This window comes from Callionymus lyra, chromosome 17 (assembly GCF_982586985.1).
Source record: "Callionymus lyra chromosome 17, fCalLyr1.hap1.1, whole genome shotgun sequence".
Taxonomy (NCBI): domain Eukaryota; kingdom Metazoa; phylum Chordata; class Actinopteri; order Syngnathiformes; family Callionymidae; genus Callionymus; species Callionymus lyra.
Genome location: NC_141834.1, coordinates 5,200,920 through 5,227,399, shown reverse-complemented (window position 1 = coordinate 5,227,399; position 26,480 = coordinate 5,200,920). Strand labels below are relative to the sequence as shown.

The 26,480-nt window shown below is 36.4% G+C and overlaps 1 protein-coding gene across 3 annotated transcripts; it reads left to right on the top strand.

The window, feature by feature from the left end:
- The first annotated feature begins 1,757 nt into the window (after nucleotides 1–1,757).
- hbs1l (HBS1-like translational GTPase) lies at nucleotides 1,758–26,092 on the top strand. Of its 3 annotated transcripts, XM_087812062.1 has the most exons (18): nucleotides 1,758–1,904; nucleotides 2,380–2,445; nucleotides 2,662–2,793; nucleotides 2,897–3,148; nucleotides 15,296–15,404; nucleotides 15,980–16,215; nucleotides 16,701–16,866; nucleotides 17,397–17,514; nucleotides 19,765–19,911; nucleotides 20,223–20,297; nucleotides 20,553–20,670; nucleotides 22,082–22,150; nucleotides 22,207–22,311; nucleotides 23,338–23,428; nucleotides 23,518–23,626; nucleotides 23,847–23,947; nucleotides 24,028–24,172; nucleotides 25,054–26,092. In XM_087812062.1, exons 1-18 carry the CDS (start codon nucleotides 1,862–1,864, stop codon nucleotides 25,063–25,065), a joined length of 2,094 nt encoding a protein of 697 aa, XP_087668188.1. In that variant the 5' UTR covers nucleotides 1,758–1,861; the 3' UTR covers nucleotides 25,066–26,092. The 3 variants fall into 3 exon arrangements, with proteins under 3 accessions (XP_087668188.1, XP_087668189.1, XP_087668190.1); XM_087812064.1 differs by lacking the exons at nucleotides 1,758–1,904; nucleotides 2,380–2,445; nucleotides 2,662–2,793; nucleotides 2,897–3,148 and adding an exon at nucleotides 4,455–4,528; XM_087812063.1 differs by lacking the exons at nucleotides 15,296–15,404; nucleotides 15,980–16,215; nucleotides 16,701–16,866; ... (9 more) ...; nucleotides 24,028–24,172; nucleotides 25,054–26,092 and adding an exon at nucleotides 4,534–6,577.
- The last annotated feature ends 388 nt before the right edge of the window (nucleotides 26,093–26,480 follow it).

Here is a 26,480-nt window from a genome sequence, read left to right as displayed (position 1 = left end):
AAAAAGAAACCCAGGCGGATGTACTTTTTAATTTCCTCTTTTTATCTTTTTTAGTTTTACAACTTTAAACAAAACAAAACTGCTGATGCTTGAGTTTTTTTCCGGACAATCTGTATGTCCATCTGTTCGATGCTAATCAGCTCAGATCTCTGTTTTTGTTTTTTCCCGCCTGACACAGATTCATTTGTCAGACTTTATAGAACCTCGGAAGTGTAATCCAATATCCGACTTAACAAACTAGAAATGATCACATGTTTGAAAAAAAAATCTCAATTCAGCAATTTAATTACTGATTGCCAAAGGTGTGAACACCACAGGGATTTGCTGCAAACAAAATTTTAATTCTTTCAATATTCATATAGATAGATAGACTTTATTATATTCAGCCTTCTTAAAATGTTTTTATTGATGACCATTTTAAGACCAATACGCACTCTTGAGTACATAGCGAGGAATTTAAGATTGCTAATTCATAAAGTTGTTGTCGTTTTTTACATTGCATCCTATGCAAAATGTGCCCTACACTTCCATTTTCTCTTCGAGCATTGGTTTTAAAGCCGCATGGAAACATTATACAAACCAAAGAGTTCCCTCTCAGCTGTGTGACCCCAAAACAAGCGTTTCTTCTGAATGCCACCTTGCCTTTTTTTGACATGAGCCTGTGTAACTAAGACTTCAAAATGAAGGAAATGGAATCTACGCAGGGAAACCTCCACCCACGTACAAACAGACAGATGGCAATTTATACTATCAAAACATCACACACTTCATTCTCAACCAAGTTGAGCTTATTTAATACACAGTAGAGATTCAAGGGAATTGAACCGCACTGACTGATTTAAACTTACTTCTTCTAAAAACAAATAACACTGTATAGGTAATGGAATATACATATTTAAGTTACTGTAAACTTGCAGATTTTTGCTTGCATCAGTACAACCAGTTAATGATGTCATTAATTGTGTATGTTTATGAATGTGTGTGCACATATGCAAGGTGAGCCAGATGGCTTGGCCTCTGTAACAACCACAAAAAATATGAAAACATGGTAATATGTCCACATGCAAAACCCCCCTTGTTAACACAATCCTATATTATACAAAAGCAGCGGAAGGATTATAATTAGACAAATGCTGGGGCCATTCTTGTTCGGTTGGATCAAACGAAAACGTTGTGCAATAACGCTGTAACTTATATACGTATTTGAGACTCCTTTAAAACAAATATTTTCCTGATAAAAACAGACTCATGTCATATAAAAATGTCTTCTGAATATCATTATTTTTCCAAAAAGCTCATTCCATCTCCACTATATGAAATTGAGATTTAATATGGTCATGGTGGAGTTTGAAGAGGCAAAAATATATTTTTAAAATGTACATAATATAAAAAGTGCCACAAGTTATTATGACTATTGATAGAAGACTACTTTTTATAGTTGTTCTCTTCAAAAAGAACAAGAAAGCTTTTGGCTGAGAGGAGAATGAATAGAAGATATGGATGGATTATAATTTCAAAACATACACATATAAAACTTTCGATTTTATTTTGATATTAATCCAATCGGTTGAACGAAACAGGAAGTGCATCATCTACTGAAACGCTACAAAGCTTTAGAAAAATGTTTCGATTATATAAAATGTATACTTTCCTAACAGTAAAAGTGAACAGCACGTTCAAATGAAAATGTGAACGATATTAAAAATGTAAAATAAAAAACGGCCGTCTCTATGACGTGTCAGAAGGAGACGCGCGCACGGAACAGCTGCTGCAGCCATGGCTGCTTGGTGTTGAGCCACATGTATCAGCTTGTTGACTGAAATATTTGACTCTTCCACCTGAAACAAGAAACGTTAACAAAATGTCTCGGCACAGAAATGTCCGAGGTTACAACTACGACGAAGGTATATCACGGAACATGGCTGTATAGGATCGTTAAAAGCAGTAATAACAAGGCCGCGTATGCTAAGCTTGTTAGCTGCTATGCTAAGTGTGATTGTTATTGACTGTACTTGTGGCTAACTTTAGCTCTTCCTGCTCCTCATTGAAACGCAAGGTATCATATACCGTAACACTTTTGGCACCAGCGTATTAAACAAAGTAATACAATATTTAGACTAACTTATAAGTAATTGTACGGAATTGGCTAATATTGGCTAACCTCCAGGTGCTAACTTTGAAACTGTGCACCCGTATTTATCAATAATCGTAGCTGCTTATTGTTTATGAATTAAATAGTAAAGAAAGAGAGATTTGAGGAATAGAAATCATTTGCTGATTATTTATTTTCAATGAAACGAGTGTTGCCGGAAATGTATCCGTATATAGAAAATAAAATGTATATTTAATAAACTTTCTTTTCATGTTTTTCCATTGAAGATTTCGAAGATGACGACATGTATGGTCAGTCTGTGGATGATGACTACTGCATATCGCCAGCAACAGGTCGGCATTTCTATCATAATGCTCTTGTCAATCTGTTAATAAAATATATGTTCAAGTGTATTTGTTTAAATGGGTTTTATTAATACATTTAAGAAGCTGAAAGAGAGTTTTAACAGTTATAGCTCTTAATTTAGATGCCAATTATTTTGTGTAAGTTTAGTCAATCAGCTGTTAAGTCCTCTTTGTAATTGGGGAATGTTGTTTTCTCTTGTACAGCAAATCAATTTATCTACTCACGACAAGAAAGGCAAGCACCAAAGGAAGAGCCCTTAGAGGAGGAAGAATGTGAAGAGGAAGATATAACAATGTCACCTACCGTCAACCCCAATCTCAACCCTCTTGATCAAGGTAAACACTATTATCCCATTCCATCGCCTTATAATAACCCTTATCTCAAAGTATTTCTGGTTTCCCCGCAAATTTCCAACTTACATTTTTTTTTTTTGTTCAGCTAAGCTTTATTCATGTCTGGATCAAATGCGAGCAGTACTGGGAGTGACGGTACCTGATTCAGTTCTAACTGAAGCCGCCATCAAATCTGAGTATGATCCACAAAAAGCATTGGATGCAGTTTTATCTGAAGATCCCAAGACGGCACCGGTGACCAAGACTACTGTTGTGGAGCCGCCATCTATGCTGAGAGTGAATCAGGAGAGCACACAGCTTCCACAAAGAACTAAACAAGCTGCTACAACAGAGAGAGGTACGGGTAGTACCTGGCACATGCATTGTCTTGACGAATTGATTCAATCAATTAACCTTTTTTTTTTTTAAATGAAAAATGTATGATTAGCAATCTATATGTTTCAATGAAAGTCATGCAAAAGCATTGATTGTATTTCATTACCATTCTAGTTTAGTGTTGGTTCTTCAATGTAGGTTTTACAGTTAATATTTAGTGGTACCTTGACTTTCACAAACCTCGAAGATTTGTTTGTGGCTTTGCTTTTTCCTTGCTCTGAGTTACTTTACAGCAATAGCGGCCATCAATTTGGCAAATCAGTCCAAGTGCCTTTTATTTTAATGTAATTGAAAAATCTATTTGATACATTTTATGCTTTAACAAAATATTTTATTCATAAATCACCTCAGAACAAAGTCGATAGTTACGGTACCATTGTATACTATAACCACCTTTTTAGTACTCATTCCAAAACATAAGACCAAATAGTATAAAATAATACTGCTTACTAAATATTGAAATGGTTGTATAGGAATGTCTGCATCTTTGAAAATGGGCTACATACACAAGTTTATAAATCCTATCTACTATGGCTTGACTGCATCAGATCGGAAAAGGGCCTTAAAAATAAAGCAAGATCTAATGGCTTAAGAGTTGGTCTGGTAGTTAAGTATATATAATAAATGCCCTTGAGTCATTTTAAATCTGTCAGAATTCTTATTTCTTTCCCCTTGTGCCTTGAGCAGAGACGGTCCACAGTGACTTACAATGATAGTCAGTTATGAGTTATAGATTACAAATCTAGGTGGCCTGAAAATAAAGTTAAAAAACAAAATGGCTTACGTAAACAAACAAGGGGATGTCCTTAAAGTCATACTACTTAACTGGAAACACAACAGAGAAAAAAAAAATTAAATTAAAAAAAAAAAAAATTCTCAGAGATATAAACAGTCCCTATATTGAGGGAATCAATTATTTTTATTTTCATTTGAATCACTGTTAAAGGATGAATGTTAATGAATTGCTAGTAAAAATCAGGGAGCTGGATGGAAGTCGTCCTGAAGTAATCACACCAATGTGCTGTATAGCATTGACCTGGAAGGCTGAGACTGACGTGTTGTTGTTAACCTGGTTTCTTCTTCTTGTTGTTGTTGAGAGTGCAAGGTTTTCCAGGAAGTGTTCAGTGGTCTGCTAGCATCTAACATGTAGAAAGATGATTATATATAACTATGTATGAAAGAAGGAAACATACTTTCCATTTCTGATGATGCATCAGAGACACGCAGCTGTTTAACAAAGTGCCTTCTCTCTGTTGTTCCCTTTTTATTCATGATGTGATTCATCGGACCATTCGTCTGCTATTTTCCCTCCTCCTCGTCGACTGCAATTGGCTTTTGTAAGGTAAGGAGCCTGCCTGTCACACTCTAATTCAGACATTACACCCAACAGACAATCTGATTTGTTGACATGCGCAAGTCACGGTGTGCCCCATTCACAAGGCATCTTTTCTCGACTCAACTTGGGTGCCGTTTCTAGCGGTCTTAGTCCTCCAAGTCCAAATGCAAACCCAGGTGCTGCTAGTTTGGCACAGCTAATGTCAGCGCATGAGCAAAAGACTTCAAGCGCAGGAGTATTTGAGAAAGGATTAGTCCTGCCCTCATTAAGTACCCTGACCCAGAGCGACAAATGTTTGTCATCGATTCTAACTAATCAAAACTCTCTCTTATCAGGAACAATGACATCTTTAAGTTCTTTATCCTCACACAACTCACTACTGTCACTTCCCCTTAGCAGTTTGTCCACAAGTGTACCCAGAACATCAGGTATTCCTACTGGGAATGGAAGTCATGGGAGTAATGCACCAAACATTGATCCAAAGGGAAGCCCGTCTTTAGCGGATCTTATCCAGCAACATGCACATAGAAACTCAAGTCTTGATGATGTTTACCATAATCCACTAAGTAACCCCACCACTGTTTGGTCTCAAGGATTAAGTGCATCTGTGCAGCACTTGTCTCTGTCAGAGCTTGCGTTACAACACAAAAACACTGATGCACACATGTCCTCGGGTATTAGTTCAGAAAAGGTAACCCCCACCTGCCAAAGTTTGAGTGGCTCACTTTCTCAGACGGCACTTCAGCATGGCACTCGTTCTTTATCTTTGTTTCCAACTGATAGCACAGACTCGTCAACCATTTCAAAGAAGCAACCACCTGGCTTCACCAAGATTCTTTCATCATCAGGTTTTCTCATTGATCATAAAGACACAAGTTTCTCCTCACTTTTGACAAAATCCGAGTGTGCGGATCAGTTGAAAGTAGATGACCTTTCAAACCTTCCTAAATCAAAACACGAAAACTCTGATAGAAGTCTTGCACTTGGTGAACTCATGGAGCATGCTCAGAATAATGACTCCCTTGAACTGAGTGACAAACTCTCCTCCCCACACTCAGCCAGTCCTCTTGGTTTCAACTCCTCTGTATTCGCACAACCATCTGTATTCGCCATTACATTGTCAATTCAAAGACGTAAACATCCCAAACACTCCAGAAACAAGACGTACGGTTCTCCAAAGAGAAGCGGACACCTCGCCGTTCTCTGGCAGTTGCTCAAAGATTCTAGAGAAAACTCACAACTGAGAAAAATTGTACCATTTAGCTTTGACACACCATCACCCGATGACATTGTCCGCGCTAATCAGAAGAAAGCTTTCACACGGTGAATGAGAATATATTTAGGAAAACACAATCAGATTCTATGTTGGTGTGGACCAAACTACTGCCGTTACTTATCACATAAAGCAGTATTTATAATGTTCCTTTGCTTAGTCTTAACTATACACGCATGATAGAAGTATAAGAGTGTTGAGTAGGTAAGATAATTCTGGCAACTTGAATATTAGACCATTTCTTTTCTCAACTTGACTGTTTTTATGTATACTTTAATATTACATTTTTTTTAAATGACTATTTTTATATGCTTTGCTAGCCTTTTGCTTTTTAATGAGGCTTTTGCCTTTTTATACAATGAGTATCGAATAAAGATTTGAATATCTGTAAGAGCTGCCTAAATTTTCGAACCCACTTTCTGTGGCAGAAAGGGTAGATTCTTGCAGATGCTGCAGCTATTGGAATATGGATCAGTTAACCATTGTGCTGGTTTACAGCTGCATGTCTTTGACATCATAGTGGGGTTTTAGAACACCTGGAGATTTTCCCATGAGTGAACCCACACACACACAAACACACTAAAGTAACAAAGGTATTCTTTTCTTTTAATATAAAGTAACAGTTTTAATGATTTCTTTTTTGCAATTACAAGCTATTAAACATAATAACATTGCAATATATTTTGAAGTATATCCATGAAGTGGATGCGTGCGAAATCTTAGAAAGATAGGATGGTCATATCATTTGTAATTTTGAAATAAAGAAGCTGCTTTTAAAAGATTATTGTGAATGTCATTTTGTTTGATTTAAGATGTGAACAACAGGATCTAAAGGATATCGATTGATAATTTGTTATCTAGATAGATAGAAGTAATAACTTTCACTATTTTCATTGCCATATAAAAAATGTTTTGGGTGGTAAATTCCTCTACAGTAATACAATCTAATTATCCCAAGTAAAAGGTACACTTTTAGAATTAGTATCATTAAAAAAAAAAGGCAGTGTACTTCTTGGACCAGATAAAGTTAATAGCCATTTAGAAGTAGTCTTGAAGTGTGTTTATTAAAAAAAAAAAATTATAGTCTCATGTCCTCTGGCCTGCTCATCATTATTATTATTTGAGTATTTGAAATTGTTCAAATATTGGTTTCTATTTATATGTAAATGTTTTCCCTTCCAATATATCTTCATTTATTCAAATTGACACTTTCATTTTGCGTTAGTGGCGTCTTGTTAAAACTAGTCAAACTCATTGTTATAATAATCCCATTGGGATTAATTTATTCAATGATTATTATGTTGTTGGTGATTGTTTCTTTTTATTTGCTGTTCAAATGTCATTCAGTTGTTTTTACCCCCCCGCCCCTCCGTAAGGTTTTTTCAATCATTTAACAATTCTGTCATTAGTCTGATACCATTTTGTATAGCAAGGAGGTTATTGAACAGAATTACTAATATATATTTTAAATGTATTAGAGGTGATTGACTGGTTTTAAAAATGATGTTAATCATAAAGGTAAGTGCAAGAGTCATTCATATTTGCAAAACTTTCCATCATTTTCATTGTTTTTTTCTTCTTAAAAGTGGCCCTTAAGTATAACTCTGTTTGAAGTGCAACACACTGCTTTTATTCAAATGGTTTTTCGGTGTGATGTGATGAGATCTACCACAATTAGATTCTTTTTAACATTCAGCAACATTAAACCAGGCAGGACTTCAGTTGAGGAGCATTACCTCGGTAGCAAATTTCTATCTTCGGGTTCATTTATTTTATATTTATATACTTTAGTCCTCAGTGTCATTTGTCACAAGTTTCACAAAATGTCTTAATTTTCTTCTTGTTTGAATAACCATGTGGTTAATAAATTATATTGTCAAATCATCTTTATTTCTTAAACATTACTTCTGATATCATTTCTTCAAAGGATTTCCCTGTGTTTCAATTTGAACTCAACTTCTGGCATTAATGTAGCCACATTTATACAGGTGCAGGGTGTATGAACAAGACCCTGAGGCTGTCAAACAGACTACTGAACATTGAAAATAAGGGCTGAAAGGGGTTTAATAGGACTGGTGAAACAGGTTTTTAAGCAAACACAAAGTCTTAGTTGAACTGTTCTGTAATTAGTTATGCGATCATTTTACAATGATATTTCACAAAAACCTAAAATGTATTTCTTTTAAACTACTGGAACATACTGATCTGTTTTAAATTATACTATTTTAGTTAATAAAAAATAAGAAATAAGAAGATTTTTTGTCTGTGAACTACTATTGTGACTTCATCTGTATTCCCCACAATAAAACCCGTTAGTTAAATTTCATATTAGTTTAATTATAACGTTCTCAATATAAGAAAAGGAATATAATAAAAGGCATGGATGTCACTGTGTCTTTATCCCGGTGCACTGGAACAAAAACAACTACAATAAAAAGATGGACTTGTCCACATTTAGCTGTCATGAAAGGGCAAGCCTCTTGTTTGACTTTGTCATTGTTTATCCTCATTGAAGAAAATATTTGTGTACACTTATGTTACCCTGTCGGAATTGTATGCACAACAAAGTAAACACTAATAGAAATCCTTGGGGAAACAAATATTAATTAGTGACTTGCATTTTAATGCGCAGCTACTCTAATAATGTTAGCCCACCTAATGTACTTATTAAAATACACTTTTAGCTAGAAGGTACATCTTTACCTATGTCCTTTCATTGTGCATGTTATCACCATGTTTGCGTGGGCTTCCATTGGTTTTCCCTCAAAGCCCAAAAATATACAGAGGTAACACTAGCTGTGAAGGTTTGCATGAAGGGTTCTTTGTCATTGTGTGCTCTGCGAAACGCTGGCGGCTTGTTCAGAGGGTCCTAAACCTCCCTCCCTAAACATCTTGGAGAGGCTCCAGCTCCCCCTGATTTATATGTTTAGCTGATAGATGGAGATAGATAAAACTTTATTGATCCTTCTGGACGTCTCCATTGGGAAATTGTTCATATCCTGAAATATACGTTTTGAAACTGGGGAAACGGACATTTCGACGAATAAACTACATGAAAATGATACCGAATGACAATTTGTTTTACTTCGACTATAGCTTTTATTAACAACAAATGGGGTCCAACCACATGGTCCATGTTGTATGAAGCAGAGCGTCTGTGTGGGTTAAGCAGGAAGTTAAACAGAAATGTCACCTCAAACTCGCTTCTGCTCAAGATCAGGTCGTCTCTGACACCACCTACATAGGAAAATCTGAGCACGTCCCTTAATGTTCACAGCTTAGACACATCAAATAATTGTTTCTCGCAGCTTTTTTTGCAAGACATGCATGCACTTCACAACAATGTTTTCTGCGGGTGCCATTTCTTTAGAACACTTTTTTTTTTCCCTCACAGCAAGCACTAAAGAATTTTGCCTTGGATAGCGTACCTACTTTGCCATACTGCAATATTCTTAAAAAAATCAATTTCATCACAGTGCCATCTTTTGTTTTACATTTTTTTAGTATTGTTTTAAAAATGTGACTAAAACATAATTACACAAATTACAATTGAAAGTCAAAGGCCTTTTTAAGTAGCACCACAGTAGTAAATGTACATTTCTTTTATGTCTGAATCCAACTCAAATGGGAAGATTAAGAATGCTATTTGAATACCATTTGTACCACACAATGACTTGGATATCCTTAGCAGTTGTGCTTTTTGAATACATTTATTAAGAAATGTATGACAATTTCCCATCACTTTGAAAATGACCTCATCTCGAAAGCCTCGTCGTCAAAACCACCAGCTAACTTTCCCATGTCTAGCCACTCTCTATCATTTGATACTGTCTTTACACATTTCAAATTTTATGGTAAAATTAAAATCAGCTTCCTCAAAAACAAGACACCCTTCTACCATATCTTGGATTAACTATTCCAGTAGCTGGCCTGGACCATATGTAAGGCATGATCGTCCACTACTGAATCCCTTACTCTTTGGGATTCAAATATTTGGTAACAAATATTTTCTTTAGTTACTGTATGCTGAATTTGTAAGTTTCACCTAAAATTGGCATTGAAGGAACACCAACTGTATATTATCTACACCAACATCTCTCAGTAAATTCTAACGTCTCTCAATATTACAATGTTTTCAATGTTCTTGCCAAGGCGCCTTTGTACAGAACCAGGATTTGCCCCTCAATAGCTTGGTGTCACTATTTAATCATGTTATAAATCACACACTAGTGCAAAGACTATATTATGCCTCTACTTTTAACCTCTGCCATCCCTTGTTTTTTCATTTCAGATGAACAGTTTTGTGTATCTTAATGGGGGTTGGTTCATATTTGCATATCCTGGGCGGACTCCTCTTATCCTGTACTCAGTTGGCCCTCAGGCTCAAGGCTCAATGACTCACTCGTAGCCACACCAAGGGTCCTTACCTGAGAATAGTTGGTCGGGCCAACCGTTTACCTGCCAGTACAACTTTTCTAAAGAGGCGATCAGATCCTGATTGTGGTCTATAGTTGTTTCCTCAGGTGTCTCCTGTCGGTACTTCTTTCAGGGGATCAAGAAATATAAGATCTGCCAGGTTGATTATTTGCAGAGTTATTAAGAGTCTTAAGAGTGTCACAGGCAAGTGGGTTGAAAGTTTTGAGCTTGGGGCAGATGATAAGGGTTCATGTGGCTGTTTCCCCTAAGGATAGAACTTTGTTTGTGACTCCATTACATTAAGGAGCAAGATAATGTAACCGATGACTCCTAATCAGCTTGGTATCGATAACAAAAAAACATAAACCCCTCGTTTTAAACCAATCTTAGCAACTGTAACGGAGATAAGAAAAAAAAAAACAAATAGTGTGTTTGACTTAGGGTTGCTTACTTTGATTTCAGTTCTTACAATACATCTTGATGAGTGGAATTGGTATTATGTAACATTAGTACATAAGGTACTTAGAATTAGAAGTGTAGACAATATAATACAAAAAAATGGATTCTGGCCGCATGTTTCCTGATCATTTACACAAGAATTGCCACAATTTGTTCTGAGAAAATGGAGATGGTTTTAATTAGGCAACAGCATAGTCTAATAAATAGTGATTCAATTTTTGTTGCTCCAAGTCCACATCAATACTTTATTGTTCTTAAATCTTGGTTGCATTCATTAAAATCCATAACAATTCTTCATATTTATTGCTGATGCTTGTATCAAATGGTTTTAGTCAATATTTTCTCTTGCAATTAACTAATTTGATAGAATACAATCTATTATTTCTTGACGTTAAAGAAATAACATTTAAATTCCAAATACATTCATAACACGTTCATGTCTGCACTGGTAGTCTAAGATGATAGACTAGTCTGACCTTGAAACATAAACTAAGATGATCTGGATTTAAGTATCAATAGTGATCAGTCAAGGTGAGTTGTTGTTAAAAAAAGCCTCAGTTATTAATAAAATAGCACCAGGACCAGAGAGTCGTTAGACCAAGTCAAGACTGACTGAGGAAGAGAATTGTTCATTTTGACAACATTCTGTCAACTAATGTCTTAAGAGTGTACTGTTGTAACTGTACAAAGGCATGTCAACTTTTGCCACACATGCTAGAGAACAATCTCCGTGGAGGCGATATTGAATTAGCCAGCTGTTTACATCGACCTAAAAATATTTGAGCAACCCTGCAAAAGACCTTTGAAACCATGTCCATAGATCTAGACCATTAAGACCTTAACAATAACAAGAAGGTCCACACCAAGACAAGACTTTAGACCTAGACAATTAAGACCCTATACCGGGTATCGGCAGCCCTCTGATGCTCACTGAGTTTATATGTGGGAATTTTATTTAAATGTATCATACCGTTTTTTCCAATGATGTATGAAAATAGCCTCTCCTTCACTCTACTTTTTATTTAACAATTTTTTTTTTACTGTAAGACGTAACTTCGCAGATTATAAGAGCATAAGAAAACATCAGTTCTTCTCGACATCATCAGCGCAGAACTCTGACTCCTCGCTCCCCCTTCACTCACCTGTCTCAGTCTTAAAGGAACAGTAACACGCAAAACACTGAGCGTTATAGTACATTCGTTTTACCAAAAGAGTAATTTCAAGTTTGTCACACCTAAAAAAAAAAACAACAAAAAAAACAAGACCTGGTAAACTATAATTTTAGTCAGTCAGTAACAGACCTCTATATTATAAATTATGTTTGATAGCAAATACTTTTGTTTTGAAGGAGCCTATTATTTAGTTTTCTTCATTGTTGAAATGATAGTAATGGTTATACTACAATAATGATGATGATGATGATACAAAGTATGAGTAAGGTAAGGTAAAACTTTATTGATCCCTCAGGAGGTCTCCTTCGGGAAATTGTTTGAACTTTGAATTCTAGGTGAACTATAATTAACTAACATTTTATTTATAGTTTGTTTGTATAAAGCATAAAGGCAAACAAGGAAGTTAACATTATATGGAATGATATTGAATTAGAAAAGTCAAAAGGGTTTTGCTTCTATCAGCGTTTTCTTTCCTGTAGGAAAAGGGTCCAAATGGTACTTTGAGTGGAAAAGGTTGCAAACCGCCTGCTCTTAGACCTTAAGACCTTAGACCATTAAGACCTTAAGCCATTAAGATCCAGAGCCCATTAAGACCCTGGACCATTAAGACCCTAGACCATTGGCGCCAAAACCATAGACTGTAGAGACAAAGTCAAGACCGAGATCGAAAGAACTTCGACACTACTCTAGAGCTATAGAAAATTAATTGATGTAAATATAATGATCTCATTCCAAATGTGTTTATCGTTTGGCTTCCATCACTATATTTGTGTTTTTAGATTTTAGTTCTTTCAAATCTCATGGTACGTAGTACCTATGACAATAAACGCTTTGAATCTTGAATCTATATATTTTTATCACTGTATTTTTTTCCTTTATCGTTTTTCGAAATTGCTTGTCACATTGCAAGCTAGTTGTACCAATTTAGTGAATCAGAGTTTTAAAAATGTGTTAAAGGAATTATGCTTCTGCAGAACCTTAAAAAAAAACAAATCAAACTTGTTATGTTTATTTACCCTTGTCACATATTCTAAATAGTGTGTCAAGGTAAGAAATTTGTTTAAGGTACAACACTCAACCTGACTATTCTTTTTTTCCAAATGACCTATTATTTGAGTTAATATAATTTGCTTTTCCCTGTGATGTGGTTCCTGGAGACATGACCCCAAAGCATTTTAGCTCAATCGAGGATATGAAGTAGCTTCATTTTGCCCTAAAACCAAGTCTATCCTGTGAGCTGTTCCCTTGCTATTACAGTACAGGTAAACCTAGATATACTGCTAATAATTAAATTAGTTTTTAATGTGAACCCCCTGACACATCCTGATCCCACTGACAGAAATCAGTAATCAAATCAGATACAAACATGTTTTAGCATACTTGGCCAAGAGGATGAAATCAACTGCTAACTGTTAAGTAGTCTGTCGACCCATTTGTGTCACATCATTGCCCCCCCAACACAAATTATATTTGCCTTCATCATAGTGTATATTTCAGAATAAGAAACCTGTTATACTAGCATTCGATTCCCACAAACTTGCCTCTAGGTTATTTGACAGAGGTAAAATACTAAAAAGATGATCTTAACAGTACATCTTTTTAGTATTTTAATAACGTCAACTTTTGTTGTTGTACTTTTGTGTGTACTTATCCTGATAATTATATTTCTATGCAATTAAACATGATTAGTCAAATAAAATTAATGCTTCTACTTAGGTAGATTTTTTTCTAATGATGGAGCTTAAAACTTGTATTTTCTCAATAATTCAAATTGAAAACCAAAACAAACTTAGTTTTTGTAACTTTGAACCTCACATCTTTTAGTCGATGTGTTGAGCTTAATACATTATTTTCATTCTTTGTTTTCTGGGAAGATGGACGAAGAGACATCGCAAGGTTCCTCGTCCTTCTCGTGAAACCGATAACTAAATAATAATATGCCATGTTGTGTTAAAAGTATTAAATGTGTATTAAAGTACTAACTAATATACAGTGGCACAACTGTCTGTCTGAAGGACCTAATGATGGGCATGATTAATCAACATTGTGTTCATCAATGATCATGATTTCCCTCACTTAACATTTCTATGTTTATATATCTGGACAAAACATGTGATCACATGCCACATGCATCTCTTCGACTGTATGCATGTGGCGTTCATATAGAAACGTAACCTAAAAAACGTGTTTTATTAATTGTTATTCATAAGTAGTTTAACTGAATCTACTTGGTAAAGTTATTTGCTTTAGGACTTATGTAGTTCATCAGTTTTGAATGTTAATGCAAACATTTGACAAACACTCCTGAGATAAGTGTCTATAATGTGGCATCAGTGTTTCAGAATGACATGTTTCTGTCTAAGAACCAGTCATTTTGAGAACTAACCACTTTTGTTGAGTTTGTTGTAATCTATCATGTTCGCTCTCGATGTACATGATGATGATGCATTTAAGTTTGCGCTTGTAATGGGACCATTTAAAACAGATTAAAGGGTAATGACTATGTCTTCAAGTCGCAAAACTGCTGCATCACTTTCTGAAGAGAACACAGGCGGTTCTGAAATTAAACCCTGCCATGCCAGGATGTCAGTATGATGCACAGATACACACCCAGAAGCATCTGCCTGGATGTGCAGTCACATCTATATGAATCATTCAGTTGAAATGACTAAACTGGTGGCCATTCGGGATCAGGATGACAAAGCACTGACTATTTGAATCTGGTGATAAACTGCTCATCAAGCTGTCAATTTTTTTTTTCAGATAATTGCATCATTTGCTCCCATTTGAGTTTGAGTGTTTCATCTGATGGCCCACTTTCATGTACCGACAGTGTTGCACTTTGTCGCCACTGACTTTTTTTTACAATGTTGTTTCTGCAGTATTCTCGACTTAATGTATACATACCAAACTGTGTGTAATGGAAGGTACGGGTCAGGTTGTTACTACAGTCTTCTTCAGAATCTATCTTGTTTGTCTCTGTTCCCAAAAAATCCCCTTAAATACCTTTCTTTGGAATCAGTTTTCCTGCTATAGGAAGTATGTGTATTATTGTTTACATCAATAATATACATTCCTTATCTTACCTTAACCCTTGTTAAAAACAAATACATTGGTTTTCAGCCCTTTGGGTCACCTTGACCCTGAGATAACACAAGGGTTAAACAAAGGTGAATTTATAGGTCACCATATCAACATGAATGTGAATCTAGTTAAGTTTCAAGTCAAGCATCCACATTAAATGACTGGTGGTCTGAAAGTTTAAAACATGTGCTCTAGACTTTTTAGATTTACATTCCTTAAGTGCCTTTTAAAGAGGCGGTGAAAGTCTTGCAGACAGCTAGGGTCTTATTATTGTCACTTGATTGGTTTTCAACCACCTCCACTGATATTGGTTGTGAAGAATGTTGCTAAAAATAAAACATGTTCTATAATTACCTTTCTTTCCTTTAGCTAAAAACAGGAATGTGTCTGACAGCAAATTGGATTCTGAGATTGTACCTAAAGTCGCTCGAATGACAGTCTGTGGCAAGAAGCCAACAATGGGCTTTGATGTCCCGAGGTACCACTCACTCACTCACACACACATACACACACACATCAATATTCAAATGTTATTGCTTAAGAGTGTGTCTCTGTAAGCGAGGCCACAAGAGGCACAGGTTCATCGGAGATCTAGGTTTTGTCTTTGCCGAACAAATTCAACTCTACGGAATATGGAATAAATAACCTAGAAATGCTGTTTATCCATCAACATTTGAAACATGTAAGTCACTCAGAAGAGGATTTAGATATTCGTTTTTTGAGTCTGCCCTCATAGATGAACCATAGGAACCCCCAGAGGATGCAGAGATTCTATCATGACATTAGGCTTTAGCACGTCAACTGTCTTCCCTCTGAACAAAATAATCACTTTCACAAATATTGCAAATATTAATAGAATAATATAATTAATAGAAGAATGAAATAATAGTGTGAAACGGTTTTAGGTTAATCACCTTTAGATGTTGCTTTTGTTGTTTGTTTTCTCTTGTCAGATTTAAATTTTTAAACTTCAGCCTGAAACACGAGTCATTATATAACACTGATTACAATCTTGTCAAACACGTTAAAAATGATGAACAATCTTTGTGTCAGCGTGGGGGAAAACGGAGCTGCTCTGCGGCGCGGCGGTAGCCCCGAGAACACTACAGTGACGGACGCCGGCACACCCAAGCGCCCAGAGACTCCATCAAAGTCCTCAAATGGAGAGGACCCCACGTCGGTTCCAACTCCAGGACGCTCATCCGGGAAAGCCAAGCAGACCATCAACATCAAAGAAGAGCTGGAGAAGAGACAAGGAGGCAAACCACTTTTGAATTTGGTGGTTATTGGTGAGAGCAACACACAACAATCCTTTCATGTCTTTCTCCCTTAAATATCACAATATCCTCAGTCCTTTGGCTTTAGACTACAGGGAAGTGCTAATGACAAATAAATGTGTTTTCTTTTTTTGTTTGTGTGAAGTCAGGAATAAGACCTAAAATACTTGGTCATCAATAATTGTTAAAAAACAAAAACAGGATAACATTGCACAATGGTTTGCATCATTCTCAGTTGGAAGGAGTTTCACAAGATAATTCCCACTGTTGTCCCTCCCACCCTTCTTCCCACTTCTACACCACAACTTCTCTTGTGTATTTCTGTTGCTTCCCTGTAGTCGTCTGCAGCTTATCTGTGCCGCCTCTATTCAGTTGAGCCTTCCTACCTGTCTTATCACAGGGCCACATTTGTCCTCACTTTCTTCCCCCTTATCTCATGTCCCCTCCCTTATCATACACCATCTCAGCCGTTTCTCCGTCCTGATTCCTCTCTGCAGGCCATGTGGATGCAGGGAAGAGCACGCTGATGGGCCACTTGCTGTATCTACTGGGCAACGTGAATAAGCGTACCATGCACAAGTACGAGCAAGAGTCCAAGAAGGCAGGGAAGGCCTCTTTTGCTTATGCTTGGGTCCTTGATGAAACTGGCGAGGAGAGGGACAGGTGAGGAGAATAAAAATCGGGATGTTTGGCTCACAAAAGGCAACTTTCCAACAGGTTTTACTGAATCATATCCTTCACATAAACTTCACACTAAATGTGTCTGTGTACAAAACTCATTTAAATATTTAAATTAGAAATTGCACTTAACCCACGCAGACTGAAAACAAGGTTTTGCCTCCAAGTGACTCATTGTATAAAAAAAGCAGGTGTGATTAAAGCTTTTAATTCATTACAGCTGCTATTACTAATAATAATATAATAGTAATAATATGAACGCATATCATATCAAGGCCATTTTCTTTGACCCTTTAGGCTGAATTGCTCCTTTTAACTTCCCACCCGCTCGTACAGCAAAAATGAAGACAACAAAAGTAAACAAAACCAGCATTTAACCACAAAAAATCTTGAGTGATTGATTAGCATATAAAACAATTCAAAGTTTGGCACTGTCCGGCCCACACTTATGTTTGTTTGTTAAATGCGTTTTGAATTCGGACACAAATTTAAAGTTTTGCTAATGTGTTCTCCAGGGGTGTCACGATGGACGTGGGAATGACCAAGTTTGAGACGAACTCAAAGGTGGTGACCCTCATGGATGCGCCTGGACACAAGGACTTTATTCCCAACATGATCACTGGAGCTGCACAGGTATAGAAAAAAAGATTCTGCAGTTCATTAGGAACAAATCAATTTGAAGAAGGTGGAAAAATAATCGAGCTCTGTCTAGGAAGTGATAACAAGCTGAGATTTGGGTGGATGCTGTGTTCAAACTACAGTTTTGTCAGACTCTTGTGGCTCATGTCGCAGCATATTTCCTGTTCCTTCATATTTTAATGTCGAACAAGATTGAGCTCAATTTGTGGTTACATCCAGGTTTGTCTGTTGGTGTCTGCGGGTGTTGTCGCTTAATTGGGTGTGTCTGTTTTGGGGCGCACATGTAGTTTCTCTTTACATTACACTTTATGACTCTTCTAGAGAATCTCCTGCATCATTTAGAGACTTGTTTATTTCTTTTATTTCTTTATTACTGAACTTATAACAAGAGTTGCTGCATTTGCAAATCTAAAATAATTGTCTGTGTATATATTTCATAGTATAAGAAGATAAAGTCCAATGTGCACCTATCAAAGTCACGTCATTTGGATGGTTTGCTCTAATCAAAGCAGTTTATGTTGAAGAGCTTTAAAGATGACATTTTTTTAAGATACTATAAGGAACAGAGATTGTGGATGTTAACAATTAAACAGAAACCTTCAATTAAAATAAAATTGATGTTGAAGAAAATGGATTTACTTGGTGAGTGTTTGGTAAAGTAGGACAAGTAAGATCATTTAGATATATCATACCTCCAAGAATAATCACAATCAGAATTCGACATCCTGGTGAATATACTGTATATTTTGTTTGGCCCGCAACTAAAGATTTTTGTCGCCTTACGTTTTTTTTAGTTTGACACCCCTGCAGTACATTGAGATCTTGTGTCATTATCAGTTTTTACAATGAACGTTTGACTTTCAAAAAATTGTGGTTATGTGACACAGAAACTCTGGTGATTGCTCCTGATGAAGGTTCCAGGGTTGAGTCAGTACTTGGGTGACTTAGGTCAGTCTGTCAAACTGAGCCTGAGAAACCTGGGTGTTGTATTTGATAAAGACATGTCTCTAGTTCAACAGTGCAGGAAACTGACCAGAAACTGTTTTCTTCAACTGAGAAAAATCTCTAAATTTAGGAAAATGTTGTCACAACATGATCTGGAGCTTGTTTTCCATGTGTTTGTGTCTTCTCGCCTGGACTATTGTAACAGTTTGTTTTCATGTCTTAACAAGAAGGAGCTGTCTCGCCTGCAGTTGATTCAGAACTCAGCTCTGCAGCGAGAATTCTGACCCGCTCCACTAGAATAACTCACATTTCTCCGATCCTTAAAACTATTCACTGGCTTCCAGTTTCTCTCAGGATCAACTTTAAAATTCTGGTTCTTACTTTCAGTTCTATTCATGGTCAAGCTCCTCCTTACATCACTGATCTGATCCAGCCTTACACCCCAGCTCGGGCTCTGAGGTCTGTGGATCAGAATCTACTTATGGTTGCTCGCACATGATTCAGGACCAGAGGAGAAAAATCCTTCCAGGCTGTTGCTCCTAAACTTTGGAACGATCTTCCTCTCTCTTTGCGCTTGATGGATCTACTGACTCCTTCAAGAAACATCTTAAGATGTTTTTATTTGTTCAGGCTTTTCCTTGATTTTCTGGAACTCCTGTTGTGTTATCAGTTTTATCTTGCCCTTTAAAGTATTGTTTTGATTGCTTAGGCGCTTTGTGACACTGGTCTGGAAAAGCGCTATACAAATAAAAATTACTTACTTACTTACTTACAATGTCGGTTATTTCTTACACTATAAGAACTCCAAGATAAAATAGTACAGTTGGTTTTAACCATTTTCAGAATTCTATGCACTTGTGACTATTCTGAAAGCTCTAACTAAACCTTCATTGGGAAACACAACAACCACAATAAAGGAAGAATGATGGGATCAAGGTAGGATCAGCAGACAAAAATAGCTCTTCTGAGAACAAACATTATTCACAACAAACTTGGGGAGAAACAGCGTTTTGGTTGACCAAGGCACAATCCCTAAATAAACAGCTCATAGAAACATTAAAAGTCTAAAAAGTGATGCATACATGGTTTAATGTAAATGGTTTGCTGTTTTAATGCAGTTTATGCAAACAAAATGGACTGTAAATCTGATATTTAAGCATTTAATTGACGTCAAACTTGTATACAAAAAGAAAAAATATTGACTCAAAAACCACAAGCCCTTGTCCTTTTTTAAAGTGAAACTCTTTCTTATGATAATCATATTTGACTGTGCCTTAAAAATCCTTGTTTTGCGTACAGGCTGATGTGGCCGTGATGGTGGTGGACGCCAGCAGGGGGGAGTTTGAAGCCGGCTTCGAGTCAGGCGGTCAAACCCGTGAACACGCCTTGTTGGTGCGATCTCTTGGCGTCACTCAACTGGCTGTAGCTGTCAACAAGATGGACCAGGTCAGACCTCCAACAAATGCAACATTCAAATCGAAAACGATAAGAGCATCAATCTACATAGATACCATTAATGGATACCATTTTTTTCTGTGACTCATTATCAGAAAAGACAATGTGTGCTTGATGCTCAAAGATAAGATAAAGGAGTGAAACATAAAAACGTATTTCCTTTTGTTGCTCTTTTTTCTGTAGGTGCCTTTCATTAAAAGATTGAAATCACAAATAGAGATGTTAAGCGTGTTCATGTATTTAATAAAAATAAACTATAAGATATTGCTCACCCTTTAATGATTTATCTTTGACACTTGCAGGTGAATTGGCAACAGGATCGCTTCCAAGACATCACATCTAAACTGGGTAATTTTCTCAAGCAAGCTGGGTTCAAGGTCAGTAAAGGATAAACCTAAACAAATTTCATCCTAATACTTTTCTGGATTGTTCAATCAATGAACAATAATTGTACAAGTCTGATTTGTGTTAATTATAACTTGGAGATGGATGTTTTGTAGCCTATTTTCTACTGTAACATCTGAACTGTATTTCTAGTGTCTTGCACTGATCACATCAATTACATTTTTTTGGTTATAGTCGGTTACAGTATTAGGCCACGTTTACAATTTGTGCTATTCTGCTACTTCCAGGAGTCTGATGTTTACTTCATCCCCACCAGTGGGTTGTCAGGGGAAAACCTCACCACCAGAAGTTCTGTCTCACAGCTCACCTCATGGTTCTCAGGCCCCAGTCTGCTGGAACAAATCGGTAATTACTAAAGTTGCACCTGACATGAGGCCTTTTTTAAAAATAAATAAATAAATAGGATATACTCCACATGCTTCAGCAGCCTTTATACCAGGGGTCTCTAACTCAATCACACAAGGGCCAAAATATTTTATTAATAAAGGTTGCATGCCTAACTAAATGAATATTATCCAAAACACCTTTTAATAGGAAAATTATTCTGATTTTGATTACAGTAGTTCCTTCTCTATTTCAGTGGTTATGTTAAATCCAAGAAGTAGTTAATATTTCACTTGTTTATGTAACAACATTCTTTTAAACTTCATCTCAAAATGTTATGAGGTGTCGTCCCTCCCAACAACCTTCTCTGTAACATGGAGCTCATCAGCTTCCATAATGCTTTGTTTCCCAGCCATCCATTCACAGCTGGTGATCACTTTTGACATGGCAACAGACATCAAATTTAAATTTTAAGCGTAACAACTAATAAGTACTCACTAGAAATAGCAGTGAGTTGAAGGAAATCATTGTAGTTCACTGTTTTGTTGGCACCAGTAAGTTGGGTTTGATAATTACTCCTCCCGCTAAGTTCCTTAGATACGTTTTGATCGACTGTACAGATAAATCAGTGTTTGCAACTATGTGAAAAATTCCTGCCTTCAGCTTGCTACTATATATTAGAACAAATATCAGGAGTGAAAGGTGAACCGCGATAAGACGAGGGACCACTGTACTCTTACTCTTGTAAAGTCTTTTTCTAATTTTTGACACTCATATTTCCATACCTTAACTTAAACACTTGCGACTTCTCGTCCAACATGAACATTAATGTACTTTAATTTTACCTATCTACCTTATTTTAACTATCCGATCGGCCACTTAAAACGAGTTGACGGCTTCATCAGGCTGGGCCTTATGTGTCGAAGTGATACATAATAATATATTATTAGACAATTGTTGTTTGTCAGCGGTTACTGTTGTTTTTTGTTCATCTGATCTCTTATGAAGTTACAATGGAAAACATGGAGATCATATAGTCTTTTGAATTTAAGTTTTGTTATTGTAAATCATTTAGCTTATACTTTTACTGTAGGCATAGCGAAACAACTCAGTGAACACAAATAAAGAAAAGTACAAATATCTGATTCTAACCTTAAAATGAACATAGATTTGAACTAAATTGTCAAAACATGAAGAATCCAACTGATAAAAGTGAACATATCAAATTAAACCTATTATAAAAATAATGATCTAAAAACAAACGTTAAAACATAGAAACACTCAGCTGATTCTGACGAGCTAACGCGACTATTTTTTGTTGCTCCTAAGAACATTATAAACATAATTCTGACTAACAAGTGCTGCCAAGTGTTACTCATCTCCTGCTAGAGAAGTGTTTACATCATTATTTTCTTCCATTTTATTTTCCCAGACGCCTTCAAGTCTCCTGTGAGGTCCGTGGAGAAGCCTTTTAGACTGTGTGTGTCAGATGTGTTTAAAGGTAAAAAAAAAGAAGGTATTCTTGCACTTTTGATGATGCTAACTTGCCTCCTTCAGACCAGGGCTCTGGCTTCTGCGTCACCGGGAAGATCGAAGCCGGCTACATACAGACGGGAGAGAAGATCTTGGCAATGCCTCCAAATGAGACTTGCACAGTGAAAGGTCTGTGATTCATTGAAGATGGAAACTCTTGACACATTTGCAAAGGAAAAGTGAAGCGATAACTTCTCGAAAGTGCTCATGACCCTTATGCTCTGAGCACACGTCCTGTCATGACACAGACACAGTCCTTTTTTTTTACTTTCTCTAAAACAACTTGTATATACAGTAAATAAACATATTAATGGAATTCTTAAAATATGAATACTTTTCTCATAAAACTGGAAACTCACTTGAGTCCAGGTGTTTAACGTCTTCACCTCATTTTTGAATTGACTTTCTTCTATTAAAACAACTCACATTATTGACACTTCAATTAAAGGTCAATCTAAATATATTTCACATTAACTGTATATAGAATTTAACCTTTTTATATTTACATTTCTTTGTATTATTCTGTACGTTTTATATACATAACATTTATTAACTATAAAATGACCTATTTCATGCTCGTTTCAGGGGCTTTTAATTTTATAATTAAGCCAAATATAGCACTTTATTAAGTTCGTTCTGCAAAATGAGCCATAAATCTTAAATTATATTCCCTAGGAATGTATCATTTCTTCATTGTCTGGATTAGGCTTTCTTTTTGCCTCCTTTGTTTTGATTGTCAGAGTTGCAGCTTCTCTTCTCAGACAGGACAGTAGGCATTATTCCCAAATATTGTAGACAAATAGAAGATGTAGGAGCATTTAACACTAAATACCTAAAAAAAAAAAAGTAAGATGACGTATACGAGTAATGGAAAAAAAGATAGTGGTGTGGGCGTGACACAGTTTAAATCTCATAATTTATAACACGTTCATAATTATATTTATTAAGAGTTTTTATAACAAACATGTTGATGCCAAACTTAGAAAATACAAGTGTGATTAATAACTAAATTGATTTTCCTTCCTGGTAATTAATGCCTTTTTACATGGTTTGAGCATGCAACTATACAGAGACTAAATGGAGATGTGATCAACAGTGCCCCCTAGTGGTACATTACCGACACGTCCTTTTGACTGCTGCTGTTTGATCTCGCAGGTATCACGCTACATGACTCGCCTCTGGATTGGGCTGCGGCAGGAGATCATGTCAGCCTCACAGTCACCGGCATGGACATCATCAAGATCAAGTAGAGCCTTTATTTTTTTCTCTCTTTCTATTGGTCATTCATAAACAGTGTTTGGATATTGTCGTTTATCGTCTCTCTCTCTCTTTCAGCGTGGGATGCGTCTTCTGTGATCCTAAAGAGCCCATCAGGGCTTGTACTCGATTCAGAGCCCGAGTCCTGCTCTTCAACATTGACGTTCCAATAACACAAGGTTTTCCAGTGAGTCAGACTTTTGCTTATTTAACTTGGATTTTGTTAAATTAGAAAGTTTAATTAAAACATTCAACTAAAACTAATTTTCACTTTACAGAAATGTACATAAAGTGTATCCAGCTTTAGAAATGATGTATTACATTGTTGCTCCTTCATTAAAACAAGGAAGTGGACAAACATGCAGCAACACAACTAATCTTTAATCTGTTGTGTGTGTGTGTTACAGGTGTTGTTGCATTACCAGACGGTCAGCGAGCCGGCCACGATACGGAAACTCATCAGCGTGTTGCACAAGAGCAGCGGTGAAGTTCTCAAAAAGAAGCCAAAGTGTGTTTTGCATCTTGGAAAGTTGTGTGTTTCATACCAGGATCAGCCTTCATTGGTTCAACACGTCTGTTTGTCACCAGGTGTCTGAGCAAAGGGATGAACGCCATCGTGGAGATCCAGACTCAGAGGCCGGTGTCATTAGAGCTGTACAAAGACTACAAGGAGCTGGGCCGGTTCATGCTGCGCTATGTTGGCTCCACCATAGCAGCCGGCGTCGTCACTGAGGTGAACATTTACTTCATGTATGGTTTGAAATGGCCATTATATTCTTGCTGTCACTGAGAAAGGAAACAAGTTTTGCATATATACATTTTTGTTGGCGATATATTGCGAATATTAATAATAATATAAATGTTTATAATCATGATTGTATCAATAATATCAGTGGCAAAAAGATATATAGATATGTGTTATTTTATTGAAATAAATATTCTACTGCAATGTTTCTTAAGGGGCCGTCTTAAATTAAGGGGTCGTCTGACAGTATATGATGTAACAAAACTGATCAAAATGGGTGATCATGCGTTGATTTAAAAAAAGGAAAAAACTGTATATCACTTAAACTCTTACTGTTAATTCAAGTCATATTTGAAGACGTATTTGAATTTCTTAATTTAAAATTGAAAATAATATGAACTATTTACTATTTTTTATTCAAACAAAATGCATACAACAAGGTAATTTATACAAATGTAAAACTTGTTCAACTAAGATGACCTAACCATATAGAATTAAAAGTGCAATAAAAATATTAATTATAGTCCTTAAATAAATAGTATGATATATTTAGAGTTAAAACAGAAATTAGTGTTTTCCTTTTTAGGTGCAAACCGTGATCCAGTTGTCTCTGGATCAATGTGAACGACCTCCATCACTGCATATGTATTTATGGAAGCCAAGGAGGACCTTGACCCAGAGTTAAACAAGGGATACCACAAGCACATTTGTTATCTGGCTTTCGGGTCACTTTGACCCTGATATAACACAAGTGTTAAAAAAGTCATCCTTCACCTGATGGTAAATGTTGGAACTGATGATTATTTTTCCTTCAAGTTGAAGAGTAATTGATTTGAAAATACGACTTAAGTACATGTTGTCCATTGCAGATCAAGGAATAAAGACTTGACCAGGACAAAGTCGGGCATACGAGAAGGTGATGTTCAGCCGGAGACGAGGTGCATTTCTGTCGCATACATGCAACACTCTGGCAGCGTCACACGCGTCCACCTACGCAGCACGTCAGGGACCTGAACACCAACCATGCAGAGCTCGACTATCGCACCACAGCTGCCGCCCGCCCTGCTCTACTACACCTGACCTAATCTCTTCATCTCAGCATCTCTCTAAACTGACTCTGACAGTCGTCACCAGTGTTTTTACAGTGAGTCTGTTCACTGAACACGCGCAAGGAAATCAACGTGGGCTAAAAGAGGAAAACAAATCAGGGAAATGAAACGTTTCTTTAATATAAATGCTTGCCGATAAATAATAATTTAATTCCTCCTACACGGTATGAACTAAAATAAAACTAGTAAGTGGAAATAATGACACATTCATCATGTGTGAGGTCAACGATCAACAGGACTTGTTGAGTGGTCGACTACATGAAGGAGTCACTTCTGATGGTGTTTGAAGGGCTGAGACTGAGCCGTGATGATCTGTACTGGTGTGAAGATAAAGTGACGTGACTCAAGCGTGGTCTGGACTCCTGCTTAGAAGAGTGTGCGTGTCTTTACTGTAAAGAAAGTAAAACGAGTCATGTCACGGTGTTATCCGTGACTGAAAAACATGTTGAGTGACGGAGGGTTGAGGGAGGGAGAGCACCGGCTCGTCAATCGTGGCGTCAAATTATAAAGCAGAAATGTCTGAACAGGAAACTGATATGACGCAGCTTTTCTCAGAAGGGATTGAATGGTGTGATCAAACAACATTTGTTTGTAGCAACCATTAGTTTTTTTTTTTTTTTACACATTATTAATGTAAGAAAGCAAAGAAAATACTTATTTTTACTCATTTAATGCACATTGTAACACTTTCAGTTTGGAAGAGAATGTATTTAAAAAAACAAGGTTATTTAACTTGGAAGACATGCTGATTTATAGTTGTCACATCATTTGGACACAAAATAATAAAAAGATTTCAAGAATTTGAGTTTGAACATTTAAAATGATTCAAATTTACTTTTAAAGTTAGCAATTTGTGACACCTTTTTTAAGAAGCTGAATTGTACGCTTCATCGTTTTACAAATGTACCTGTTGCTTCTTCACTGTTATTGTTATTTTGGCATCAAAAGCAAAAGAAGAAAGCGCGTGATTAACAGACGTTTAGAAATTGGAAGCGGAATGATTTTTACAAAGAGTGTTTGGCGACATCTAGCGTCCACGGTAAGAACCGTAATTCTTTCTATATCAATTAAAAAAAAAAAGTTAAGCTTTTAACCTGCGTGAAAAACATGTTTCAAATGACATATGTATGCTTTAGAATTTAATAAAAAGTAGAAAACGTATAGGTTTGAGGATTCAACAAAGTTAT

Excerpts from the sequence above, each read along its gene's own strand:
- hbs1l (XM_087812062.1), top strand. The coding sequence starts at position 1,862 with ATGTCTCGGCACAGAAATGTCCGAGGTTACAACTACGACGAAG. Across the intron at positions 20,671-22,081 it reads CAGTCTGCTGGAACAAATCG|ACGCCTTCAAGTCTCCTGTG; the intron begins GTAATTACTAAA and ends TTATTTTCCCAG. Across the intron at positions 22,312-23,337 it reads TGAGACTTGCACAGTGAAAG|GTATCACGCTACATGACTCG; the intron begins GTCTGTGATTCA and ends TTGATCTCGCAG.